Genomic DNA, 12,458 nt, shown 5'->3' with positions numbered 1-12,458 from the left:
AAGTAATGGAAATAAAGAACCTATTTTGGATATGACAGCATTTAAAAGTTTGTATACACCCATACGTTTGACCTGAGCGCTCAAAAAGAAACTATAAAGTCTAATCGAGTGGATACTTCCCTATACATTGAAACAGGAGAGACGGAAGAAGTTGATACATATTGTTTGCTTTTGGAAGAAACAGAATTGCAGATTAATACAGATAATGGTGTGATGATTAGTCTCACATAATTTTTTTGTTAAATAAATGAGTGGCAAAGTACCAACTGGGGTATATGTTAATCAAATCAATCTTCATAAACTATCATCTTGTGTTCAAAATCAAAAGCCTTGTACGATTAACGTTAATACAATTCAGAGAAAAGGAGCAGTAAGAATTGATGTTTTGCTCACAAGAGAACAGGTTAAAATCTTGAATGACACTGACTCACTTAAAATTAAAATGACAAAACCAATGTTGAAAAAATATTCAATAAGAGAGACGAGTGGAGGATTTCTCCCATTTCTAATTCCTTTATTTGCTGGTTTAAGTGCGGTTGGAGCATTGACGGGTGGTATTTCAACAGCGGTCAAAACTGCCAACGAAAGGAAGGCTCAACTCCAGGCTCAAAAAGAATTGGAAAGACATAACAAAGAGTTGGAGAAACAAATTAGTGGAAGTGGTGTAATTGTAGATTTTGCTGAAAAACTTGAAGGTCTGCCTGATAAAGCGAGATTGTTAGTTGGAGATATGCTTTCTTCTATAGCACAAGCAGGTGTAAAATTAACGAAAAGAGGTAATGGATTATATCTTTCTAATAAATAAATGAGCATTGATGAGTGGTTGAAAGAATTTGGAAAGAATACAACATCAAATTTACAACTTGCCAAATATTGTAAGAAATTAAAAATTCATAATGTGGTTATTTGTATGAGAGATGAATTAACAAATGTGTCGAAACATACAAAGAATATTATTATGAACTTAGAAGATAATGATGGGAACGGTTCTCATTGGGTTTGTATTTTTAATAGTCAAGACAAATATTATTTTGATAGTTTTGGTCTTCCACCACCTGTTGAAGTCATAAAATTCTTACAGAATGGTGTTTATCAAACATTTCAAGTCCAAGAATTAAATTCCAAGTGTTGTGGTCAATTATGTCTATATGTGTTATTTCAACTCAACAAAAATAAAAATTTTATGATATTATTTTTAATCTAATATAAATGACTTATGTTGGTAAAGATGGTTCTATCTTTGGTGTATCTCAAGAACTGGATATTGATTTATCAAATTATTACACAAAGGCACAGGCTGAACGACATAAATATAATATAAACAAAAATATTAACATGAAAAATGCTTATAAATTAAAAAATTATCCAAGCCCGACTGACGCAAATGACTTGGTGAGATTAAGCGATTTATCACAATATATATACTTAAATAAAACGGCTGTGTATTCTAAAGATACAGAAGTGTTGATATTATCTCCAGGTCATACAGAATTCACAGTTCGAATTAAAATAAATTTTTATAAAGAAGGGCGTATCGTTTGTATGAGAATAGAACAATGGGGGTATGATATGAATGATTTAGGGTATAATTGGTCATTTAAAATTAACCTCGAAGACCTGGAACAATTAAATCAGTCTCGTAAGGAAGAATATTATCCACTTGGTATCGAGAATGAGTTTTGTGGAGCCACGATTAGTAAACAACAAATAAAAGAATTTAATAAGGGTAAATATAATAATGGTTTTGCCCTTGTTTATCTCATGAAAACAGAAAAAACAGGATTATATATAATAAGTAAGGAAATACAAAAAGATTTAACTATGGGAAGATGGGGAGGTGTTTCGTGACATAATATTATTCTAACATATATTTCTAATACATAAATGACAGCAAGAAGGCTTCAAGAAAATTATCATTTCTGTGTTCAAGCATACCTTCAAGAAAAGGGTATTCGGTATTTTAATAAATATGTTCTACAACATAAGAATGAGGTATTTTCAATAAAAGATTGGCATTATGCTGATGTTGATAAACCAACAACTTTAGATTTAATTAGAATGTTAAATAATGAAAAAATTATAAGGTTAAGAAAAGGTAAGGCTCTTTTAGAAATTCAAAAGAAATTTTATTGGTATCCTGTTGTAAAAAAATTATTTTGGATACAGGAATAACAAGAAATCCTGATGAATATATGTATAATATTCTATGGGGTGTAAACGATTCAAGTATAGTAAGGGATGAGGAAGGAGTTGAAGAAGAGAGGGAAGAGGAGGAAAAGGAGGAGGAGGAGAGAGAGAAGGAGGAAAGAGAGAAGAGAGAGAGGGAGGAAAGAGAGAGAATGAATAAATATCAAAATATGGAAACCAGTGAGATTCAAAAAGAATAGAGGTATTAAAGAAATTAACTTATCTCACCAGGGAGGAATACAAAGAATTAAAAAGTCTATTTGCAATACTTTCGACAAGACTATCGACATCGAGAAGACATGTATTTTTAATTCAAGTTTTTTCTTAAATAAATGGAGGAGAGAGTGAAGGCATTTCTAAGGATTCTTTATGTTTTAAAAATTAAGATTCAAATGTGCATGTTGGAAACTAAAAAGGTTTTTGCACTCTGCAGAAATTTTTCTCATAAATAAATGAGTTATTGTCTCAAATGTAAAAAGAAAACTAATACTAAAAATATTTCATATATTAAAAGTAAAAATAACAGGGTTATACAAAAAGGTATATGTTCGGTGTGTGGTTCAAAAAAATCAATTTATCTCCAAACACAAACTCGGAGGAGATATACAAAAGTTTTTATCAGGAAGTAAATTTACAACTACTGGAATACCAGGAATTACATCTTCCAGGGTATTCTTTCTGTGGTCCAGGCACAAACTTGGATAAAAGATTAGATGAGGCAGACAATCCTAAATCCTGGAGTAAACCAATCAATAGAGTTGATGAAGTGTGCATGAGACACGATATTGATTATGGGAATACCACAACGTTGGAAGAAAAGCATGAAGCCGATAGAGAAATGTTATATAATTTGTCTCTGATACAAAATCCAACCTTGAGAGAAAAGTTGATAGGTTCATCGTGAAGAAGATGATTAGTGCTAAATTGAAACTTGGACTTGGAAATTCAAAAACTTATAGGCTCTAATTTTGCGATTAAGACTGAAGAGCAATTAGCTGATGAATTACATAAACCAATATTCACAAAGTTTCAGAGAAGGAAAGTTTATTCCAAGGAAGTTGATTATATCTGGTCTGTTGATTTGATTGAACTCAATAATGATAAGGGGTACAAGTATGCTTTAACCGTTATTGATTTGAGGAGTAGATATGCGTGGGTTGTCCCTTTAAAAAACAAAACAGGTAATACTCTTATGTTAGCTTTTCAACAGATATTTAATAAAAGTAAGAGAAAACCTAAGAAATTGTGGACTGATGAGGGTAGAGAGTTTTATAACAAGACATTTATGAATTTTTTAAAAAATAACAGTATTACATTATACAGTACCTTTAATGAAGGTGAAGGCAGTTGTTGTTGAACGTTTTAATCGTACCTTAAAAGAGAGACTATATAAAAAATTCACACAACTCGGTTCACAACAATGGTTATCTTTTATTCAGGATATTGTGGATAAGTATAATGACACGATTCACACGTCAACGAATATGAAGCCATCAGAAACATTTACAAAATTAAAATATGAAAAAGAGATTAATGTCAGAAAACCTAAGTTCAAAGTTGGTGATATCGTAAGAATATATAGGTGGAAATCTCATTTTGAAAAGGGTTTTACTGAACGATGGACGAAAGAACTTTTTAAAATTGTTGATGTAATAGATACAGTTCCTTGGACTTATAAAATATATGATTTGGAAGGGGAAGATATTTTAGGTTCATTTTATTCACAGGAATTACAAAAGACAAAACTAAGCATATAATACACCTTTGTGGACACTAGAGGGACAAGTCCGAGGTGTATTACAGTATATAATGTGTGTCAAGGGGGACGTTCTTAGATCTAGAACCCCAAACACAGAATCCTCAACTGAATAGTCAAGGCTTAACTTTTGTTTGTGTGTGTGTGTGCAATGGGAGCAATAGGTTGGCGCTTCACTCCCTCCTACTATACACCGTTGTGGACACTCGAGGGCCAAGTCCGAGGTGTATAACAGTATATAATGTGTGTCAAGGGGGACGTTCTTAGATCTGTGAACCCTAAACACAGAATCCTCAACTGAATAGTCAAGGCTTAACTTTTGTTTGTTGATGTGTATGTGTGTGTGTCCCAACCCTCACATTCAAAATCTCAACCCCAACCCTCACATTCAAAATCTCAACCCCAACTCAATCCTCGCCCAACACAATGTCTTTTTCAAAATGAGATTTCCACCTATATATATATATTTTTTACTTTTTTTTTTTTTCTTCTTCCAATTCTGTCTTTTAAGGCTTTCAGGTTTGATGACGTAGAAAGAGGGAGTAAGCCTGCACTTTCTTCCCAGAACGAACAATGTATATTTTTTGTTTTTTTTCTCTTCTTCCAATTCTGTTTTTTAAGGGTTTCAGGTTTGATGACGTAGAAAGAGGGAGTAAGCCTGCACTTTCTTCCCAGAACGAACAATGTATATTTTTTGTTTTTTTTCTCTTCTTCCAATTCTGTCTTTTAAGGCTTTCAGGTTTGATGACGTAGAAAGAGGGAGTAAGCCTGCACTTTCTTCCCAGAACTTTCTTGATCTTGCTCCCATCAAGCACCATCCGACAAAGAACTACATCGATAGGTTTAGATCCCAAAGAGTGATAGCAACTCCAAAAGTCTCCAAAATATAAATAAATAAAATAATAATAATAATAAATAAATAAATAAATAAATAAAAGCCCCCAAAAAAGTTTCAAGTGTCCAACATAAACCCAACTTTCCAAGTCTTCAAGGTATAACCACATTCCCGTTGAGTTTCCAAGATATGTATCACATTGTGAGTTATCAATCCAGAACCCACATTTCAAGTATTCAAAGTAAAACCAACTTACAAAGTCTCTTAAGGATAACTCATTTACTGATTTTTTCAAAATTTGTGAGTCTCCAAGGTAGGCCCCATATTTAGAACCATCTTGGCAGAACCCCTTTTCTCAGTCTCCAAGGTAGTTATTTAAACCATCCAGGCAGAACTGATTTACTGATTTTTTCAAAATTTGCGAGTCTGCAAGGTAGGCCCCCTATTTAGCACCATCTTGGCAGAACACTTTTTCTGAGTCTCCAAGGTAGTTATTTAAACCATCAAGGCAGAACTCATTTACTGATTTTTTCAAAATTTGTGAGTCTCCAAGGTAGGCCCCATATTTAGAACCATCTTGGCAAAACCCTTTTCCTGAGTCTCCAAGGTAGTTATTTAAACCATCAAGGCAGAACTCATTTACTGATTTTTTCAAAATTTGTGAGTCTCCAAGGTAAAACTTGTATTCTGGCTCATCAAGGTATAACTTGTTCAGTGGGTATTGTCTTGATAACTCACAATGAGTACTATTGCTGTAAAACTCTTTTTCAGGATTTTGCTGGTCTCCAAGGTATAACTCTTTGGTTGGGTCATCAAGGGCGAACTCGTTCTGTGGGTCTTGGTCGCTCATAAGGTCTTCAACCAAGCCAACAATTTCGCCCCAAGTTGTAGCAAAAGCAGTATTTTCATTTCGTATTTCAGACACAATTTCCTGTGAGAGAAAATAATAATGTATTAATTAAGTTATTTAATTATTAAATGAGTATGCTTCAATCAAAGTTTGAAAATAGGAAAATAAAAAATCTTACCTCAATAGATAAGAGGTTTGAATCCAGTTCATCAACTTGAAGGTTTAGTTCCATAGAAGACAGAGAGTTCCAAGGAACACTAAAGTCATCCCACTCAAGGTCTTCAACCAAGCCAACAATTTCCCCCCAAGTTGTAGCAAAAGCAGTATTTTCAGATACAATTTCCTGTGAGAGAAAATAATAATGTATTAATTAAGTTATTTAATTATTAAATGAGTATGCTTCAATCAAAGTTTGAAAATAGGAAAATAAAAAATCTTACCTCAATAGATAAGAGGTTTGAATCCAGTTCATCAACTTGAAGGTTTAGTTCCATAGAAGACAGAGAGTTTGAGACAAGCACACAGAACACCATTGCCAGCAAGAACAAATGTTTAAAATGGAGCCTGGGTTTGAAGCTTTTATAGAGAAAGACTGGTGGGTGTGGTTTCCTTTGGAAATTCCCTGGGCAAGCCTAGGCAAGCCTTCATTGGGAAATTTTTCAAAACCATAACATCCTGTAATTTTCTAGTGATTTCTTTGTGAGTCAGAGATGAACTGGAAATGATGTAAGAGTGGGCGGGGCTTAGCAAAAGTAGGCGGAGCTTAGGAAAAGTGGGCGTGGCTTAGAAAAATACCTTATGAAAAGTGGGCGGAGCTTAGCAAAAGTGGGCGGGGCTTAGGAAAAGTGGGCGTGGCTTAGAAGAATATCTTATGAAAAGTGGGCGGAGCTTAGCAAAAAGTGGGCGGAGCTTAGGAAAAGTGGGGGTGGCTTAGAAAAATTACCTTATGAAAAGTGGGGGGGGCTTAACAAAAGTGGGCGGGGCTTAAAGAAAAGTGGGCGGGGCTTAACAAAAAATAACCTGTGGCTCAGGTGGTGGTCAAACAAGAGCATTAAGAGAAGTTTATCATTTCGTAATGGCACAAATGGGGTATCTTAAAAAATATAAAGATTCAAATGTTTTGTTTGTCAATATTTTAGATGGGGATTATTGTGCAAAGAAAATTAAACTATTGAAGGAATTTGAGAATGAACAAATCTTTATAGGTTCAATGAGTGAGCTGTTCAACCCCCAGGTGTTCAATTCAATGAGGTTCAACCTCCAAGTTAAAAGGGGAGACAAATAAATATACCTTGGGATAAAAAGGGGATTTATTTTTAGGGAAAAAAAATATAAATCGCTGAAAATCCCCCATTCATTTACATGGGGAAAAGTGAGCCAGAATCAGTATTCTTACCCTACTGAGGGGCATTGTGGTTGAGGCAGGGCAGAAGCTTGGTACCGTTAGACCTCACCCCTTATAAAGGAAAGAGAAGGAGAAGAAGAGGATTTTACAGTCGAGCTAAGTTTCTTTGCGTGGGTGTGCAATAACACTCAGACTGTGAAAGACTTGGGATATGTGGGTAATCTCTTGTTATGAACAAAGTCCTACATTTTAATTAGGACTGACAAGGAACAGTTCAGATGCAGAAGTTCTGCTGCATATAATCACAATATTAAATTTGGAGAAAGGATCGTGGTGTTAATTATGTGGTGGAGAGTTGGACCACCTCAAGCATGAAGCTGACTGTGCTATACTTTGCATGTGACTGTATGGTTAACCATTCAGGAAGGCATATTGCATTTCACATCATTCAAACATCATATAGCTAGAAGCAAACCCAACACCAATTTCACAAATGTTAAAACATTTTGGCCAACATACAGGTGTAAAAATGAAACTTCACTCTGATTTCACGCTGTCATGTGGTGAAAACTTCACGTGTTGTTCACGCACCTCAAACTTGAATTTGATTGTATTTTTAGGAGCCAAGAGAGCAGTGCGACCAATTTCCAGTGGAATCTGCTAAAAGAGTTCACAAGGTTGTGTTGATACAAGTTTCAGTGTACTGTATATAAGAGAATGAAAAATTGATACAACCAACTCGTTTTACACCCCTCCCCTTTACTCCTCATTCCAAATACAATTAACTCCAAAAATGGGTGCTTTCTTTGAGACAATGCAAAGCTAATTACTTTTAAAAGAGGGTGCAATTTTCTCAACATAAAGCATGATGAAATGTCACATGCCAATGATGCATTATACTGTCATGGAACTTCCTCTCTAACTATGCACCAACGCCAAGTGGGAGAGGAGAACAGTCCGAACTACGCTTACTGGAATGAGGGAACACTGCAAACTACACTGAGCTCAAGGGAAAAGTGGGGGGAACGGGGCAAACTCCACCAACCGGAAGGGGAAAGTGGGGGGAATGGTGCAAACTCCACCGACGGAAGGGGAAAGTGGGGGGAACGGTGCAAACTCCACCGACGGGAAGGGGAAAGTTGAGGGAACGGTGCAAACTCCATCGATCGGAAGGGGAAAGTGGAGGGAATGGTACAAACTCCACCGACTGGAAGAGGAACGGTGCAAACTCCACCGACCGGATGGGGAGGAAGGTGCAAACTCCACCGACCGGAAGGGGAGGAACGGTGCAAACTCCACCGACCGGAAGGGGAGGAACGGTGCAAACTCCACCGACCGGAAGGGGAGGGACGGTGCAAACTCCACCGACCGGAAGGCGAGGAACGGTGCAAACACCTTCTGGAAGGAGACTCGTATTGGCAGAAATTCTCAATACAATTTTGCAGTTGTGAAATTTTGCTATGCAAGTGGGAATGGTCCTGATAAGTTCTTTTTTCCAAGCAGGGTTTCTCAGAAGATCATGCTGCTGGAGTTGCTCACCTGCTATTTTTCAAAATAAATAATTGTTCAAAAATCATACCAGTAATTATAGTGGTAATCTCCAAAAAACACTGTAATTCTTTTGTAGGGATCTCAATGTGGCATAATATTTAACTTGAGTGCCAACAAGGTATTCAAGGGAAGACTTCAGACTGACTTCTTCATTCAGTTTAGTGTTTTAAAAAAACTAAAGAATCAAATTTCATTGTTTTGAAAAGCTGAAGTTTCAGGATACTGTTAATTTCATTTAATACTTTTGTGTCTTTTTGTGGGATGATGTTTCAACAGCTTCAGGGTATTCCAATGGGTGGAAATTGCCGCCCTTACTTGTGGACATTTGTCCTATTTTCTGTGAATTTTCATTTATGTCGAAACCAATGAAGCAGAAAAAAAACATAGGATTAGCTAAAATATTATCTCATACATGTCGTTATATAATCACACTAAAATACACCATTTTGTGTCTATCTGTCTATCTGACTGTTCTTTTGACTGCGATACATTCGGTCGTTACTTATCCAATCTCAACCCAACTTGACAGAAGGATGAAGGGTTACACGATGGAGGTTGTAGCAACTTAATTTGCCCCCCCCCTCCCGAAGGGGGGGAGGGTGTTCTGCTTTTGGTGAAGTCAATGTTGACATGTATAATAGGTTATCATGGTGTTTCATGGGCACACCTTTCAGAAGTAAAGATGAAAATGATTACCACAAACTATTCAGGCAATTCTGTCCAACGTACAGTTACATTTTTAAACAGTCACTATTAAACTGTAAGAAGTACACTCTGAAGTTACAAAAAAAACAAACATTGTGTGGTTCCCACAAAAGTCTTTATCATAAAAATAATCATTTGGCATCTGTATCTCCAACAGCACAGAACAGACCTTGTCAATTGTGACTGAAACAGCTCATCAGGTATGGATGTCAGCAGATTAAAAGAACTGTTCTTAAAGTTCAGAACACTGCACGAAATACGATCTTGTAACAACATTATTATGGTCGCTGAATTACTTTATGATACAACACACAGCTCGCCCTACTTGTGTCTGAAGTCCGATCCTGTTTTATAGAACCTGCACGAGTTACTTGTGAGTCCCACAATGTATACCTGACCATATGTATGGTTCACCAATGCTCAACTTCTCTTATCTCTTTGTTTTACTGAACTTTCTATCTTTATCATTGTGGTGAACTTGAACTGGCCCAGCACCTCCCCCCCCCTCCTTTTGTGTCCTCTACCTACCCCTTTCCCAGTTATGCACTTGATTGGTGTTGGTCGGAATCATATCGATGTAATTGAGTCTCATTGGAAGCAAAATCACAGGTGTGAAGTCCAATATGATGATGCAACGTGGATATGCACTTACCTTTGAGTTTGACTAATCTGGGTTTAATTCTTGACCCTACTTTTTAGTGCTTCACAGGCAGGGACAGCTATGGTGTTGCACCACAAAGTGCACCTTCCCTTTGATCCATCTGAATCCGCTGTCCCATCTGCAAGCATGAGTTGGTGGACGTTGAAAACCCGACGGCATCTTTCATGGAAAGTAGGCGAGTTATCGCAGGCGCCCTGAATAAATTACAAATGCTTGCCTTGACGACTGCTGGGAAGGCAAAGGCAAACCACCCAATACAATCCTTGCTATGGGACTTTAAGGCACTATATCGAACCTGCTTTCAGGGAGACCACACCATGCAGAGACAGACACGTATGACAAAAAAGTGAATGCCAATGGTTCAATCCACTTAGTATTAACACTGACATCATTATATATACTAGTGGGCCCGTTGGTCCGATGGACCAAATTTTCATTGGTCTTCACAGCCTCGTTGCAATACCCGCCTGCTGTACAGCTTGAGCATTAGCTTGCCTTTCACCATGAGCCCAGATATGCTTGGGGCCAACGCGGGGATTGTATATGTTCGTTATTATTATTGCCATATGATAGGCCTACTACTATTCTTATTATCATTGAAATATTATTAGTGTTAATTAATATATGCGTTATTGCGTTTTTGTTGTTGTATATTTTGTAATCATAGTGAATGCCATACCATGGTTGAAGGACGTAAAAGCTGCTTTATATACTTTAAATAACTTGGCATTTGTTTAAAATTTTAAAACATGGGAAGTCTCACGGATTTTTTTTTATAGTTTCGTCGAGTCTTAAAGGGTCTACAAGATCTAGTCTTCAGGGTCTTTTGGGGTCTTTGGGGACTTTTTGAGACTTTAGGGTCCTCAGGGACTTTCGGGTCCCTGGGGTCTTTTTGGGTCTTCAGGGTGTTCTGGGTCTTTGGGGTCTTCTGTGACTTTTGGGTCCACAGGAACTCTTAGGTCCTCAGGGACTTTTGGGTCCTTGGGGATTTTTTGATCCTCATGGACTTTTTGAGACTTTTGGGCCCTTGGGGTCTTTTTGGGTCTTCAGGGTCCTGAAGATACACACCTCATCCATTTATCATATGTACAGTGGGGAGAACAAGTATTTGATACACTGCCGATTTTGCAGGTTTTCCCACTTGCAAAGCTCGTAGAGGTCTGTAATTTTTATCATAGGTTCACTTCAACTGTGAAAGACGGAATCTAAAACAAAAATCCTGAAAATCACATTGTATGATTTTTAAATAATTAATTTGCATTTTATTGCATGAAATAAGTATTTGATCACCTACCAACCAATAAGAATTCTGGCTCTCACAGACCTGTAAGTTTTGTCTTTAAGAAGCCCTCCCATTCTCCACTCATTACCTGTATTAACTGCACCTGTTTGAACTCGTTATCTGCATAAAAGACAGCTGTCCACACTCAATCAATCAGACTCCAACCTCTCCACAATGGGCAAGACCAGAGAGCTGTCTAAGGACATCAGGGACAAAATTGTAGACTTGCACAAGGCTGGGATGGGCTACAAGACAATAGGCAAGCAGCTTGGTGAGAAGGCAACAACTGTTGGCGCAATTATTAGAAAATGGAAGAAGGTCAAGATAACAGTCAATCTCCCTCGGTCTGGGGCTCCATGCAAGATCTCACCTCGTGGAGCCTCAGATCATGAGAAAGGTGAGGGATCAGCCCAGAACTACACGGCAGGATCTGGTCAATGACCTGAAGAGAGCTGGGACCACAGTATCAAAGAAAACCATAAGTAACACACTACGCCATCATGGATTAAAATCTTGCAGTGCACGCAAGGTCCCTCTGCTCAAGCCAGCGCATGTCCAGGTCTGTCTGAAGTTTGTCAATGACCATCTGGATGATCCAGAGGAGGAATGGGAGAAGGTCATGTGGTCTGATGAGACCAAAATAGAGCTTTTTGGTTTAAACTCCACTCGCCGTGTTTGGAGGAAGAAGAAGGATGAGTACAACCCCAAGAACACCATCCCAACCGTGAAACATGGAGGTGGAAACATCATTCTTTGGGGATGCTTTTCTGCAAAGGGGACAGGACGACTGCACCGTATTGAGGGGAGGATGGATGGGGCCATGTATCGCGAGATCTTGGCCAACAACCTCCTTCCCTCAACAAGAGCAATGAAGATGAAGCGTGGCTGGGTCCTCCAGCATGACAACGATCCGAAACACACAGCCAGGGTGACTAAGGAGTGGCTCCGTAAGAAGCATCTCAAGGTCCTGGAGTGGCCTAGCCAGTCTCCAGACCTGAACCCATTATAAAATCTTTGGAGGGAGCTGAAAGTCTGTGTTGCCCAGCGACAGCCCCAAAACCTGAAAGATCTGGAGAAGATCTGCATGGAGGAGTGGGCCAAAATCCCTGCTGCAGTCTGTGCAAACCTGGTTAAGAACTACAGGAAACGTCTGATCTCTTTAATTGCAAACAAACGTTTCTGTACCAAATATTAATTTCTGTTTTTCTGATGTATCAAATGCTTATTTCATGCAATAAAATGCAAATTAATTATTTAAAAATCATACAATGTGATTTTCAGGATTT

General features: G+C 37.7%; 3 protein-coding genes across 6 annotated transcripts in view; 2 read left to right on the top strand and 1 right to left on the bottom strand.

The window, feature by feature from the left end:
* The window catches only part of LOC147011944 (DNA oxidative demethylase ALKBH2-like), a 48,046-nt gene extending 38,409 nt beyond the window's left edge, over positions 1–9,637 (top strand). Inside the window, exon 5 of the mRNA XM_085857740.1 lies at positions 9,387–9,637. Within this exon, the coding sequence (XP_085713866.1) occupies positions 9,387–9,416 (30 nt within the window). The 3' untranslated portion in view covers positions 9,417–9,637. The remainder of the gene's footprint in view (positions 1–9,386) is intronic.
* On the bottom strand, positions 5,221–7,234 carry LOC147011945 (uncharacterized). The gene is made up of 3 exons (XM_085857892.1): positions 6,069–7,234; positions 5,807–5,971; positions 5,221–5,709 (listed from the first exon to the last, which is right to left on the bottom strand). The coding sequence occupies exons 1-3, from the start codon at positions 6,159–6,161 to the stop codon at positions 5,221–5,223; spliced, it is 747 nt and encodes a 248-aa protein (XP_085714018.1). The 5' UTR covers positions 6,162–7,234.
* A 290-nt stretch (positions 9,638–9,927) lies between the features above and the next one.
* LOC147011942 (cytochrome P450 3A9-like) overlaps positions 9,928–12,458 on the top strand; it is an 86,260-nt gene continuing 83,729 nt past the window's right edge. For 2 of the 4 annotated variants that reach the window (XM_085857735.1, XM_085857732.1), the window contains exon 1: positions 9,928–10,061. The gene's annotated coding sequence lies outside the window, so the exon portion shown is untranslated. Of the gene's footprint in view, positions 10,066–12,458 lie in introns of all 4 variants that reach the window. The other 2 variants (XM_085857734.1, XM_085857731.1) reach the window with 1 other exon arrangement.

Source organism: Eptatretus burgeri, chromosome 15 (assembly GCF_056783735.1).
Source record: "Eptatretus burgeri isolate ZD-2024b chromosome 15, Ebu_testis_v1, whole genome shotgun sequence".
Lineage (NCBI taxonomy): Eukaryota > Metazoa > Chordata > Myxini > Myxiniformes > Myxinidae > Eptatretus > Eptatretus burgeri.
This window is presented reverse-complemented; position numbering and strand designations above follow the sequence as displayed.

Coding starts and splice junctions, on each gene's coding strand:
- LOC147011945 (XM_085857892.1), bottom strand. CDS start 6,161: ATGGTGTTCTGTGTGCTTGTCTCAAACTCTCTGTCTTCTATGGAACTA. Junction 5,972..6,068: donor CAAACCTCTTATCTATTGAG/GTAAGATTTTTT, acceptor TTTCTCTCACAG/GAAATTGTATCTGAAAATAC. Junction 5,710..5,806: donor CAAACCTCTTATCTATTGAG/GTAAGATTTTTT, acceptor TTTCTCTCACAG/GAAATTGTGTCTGAAATACG.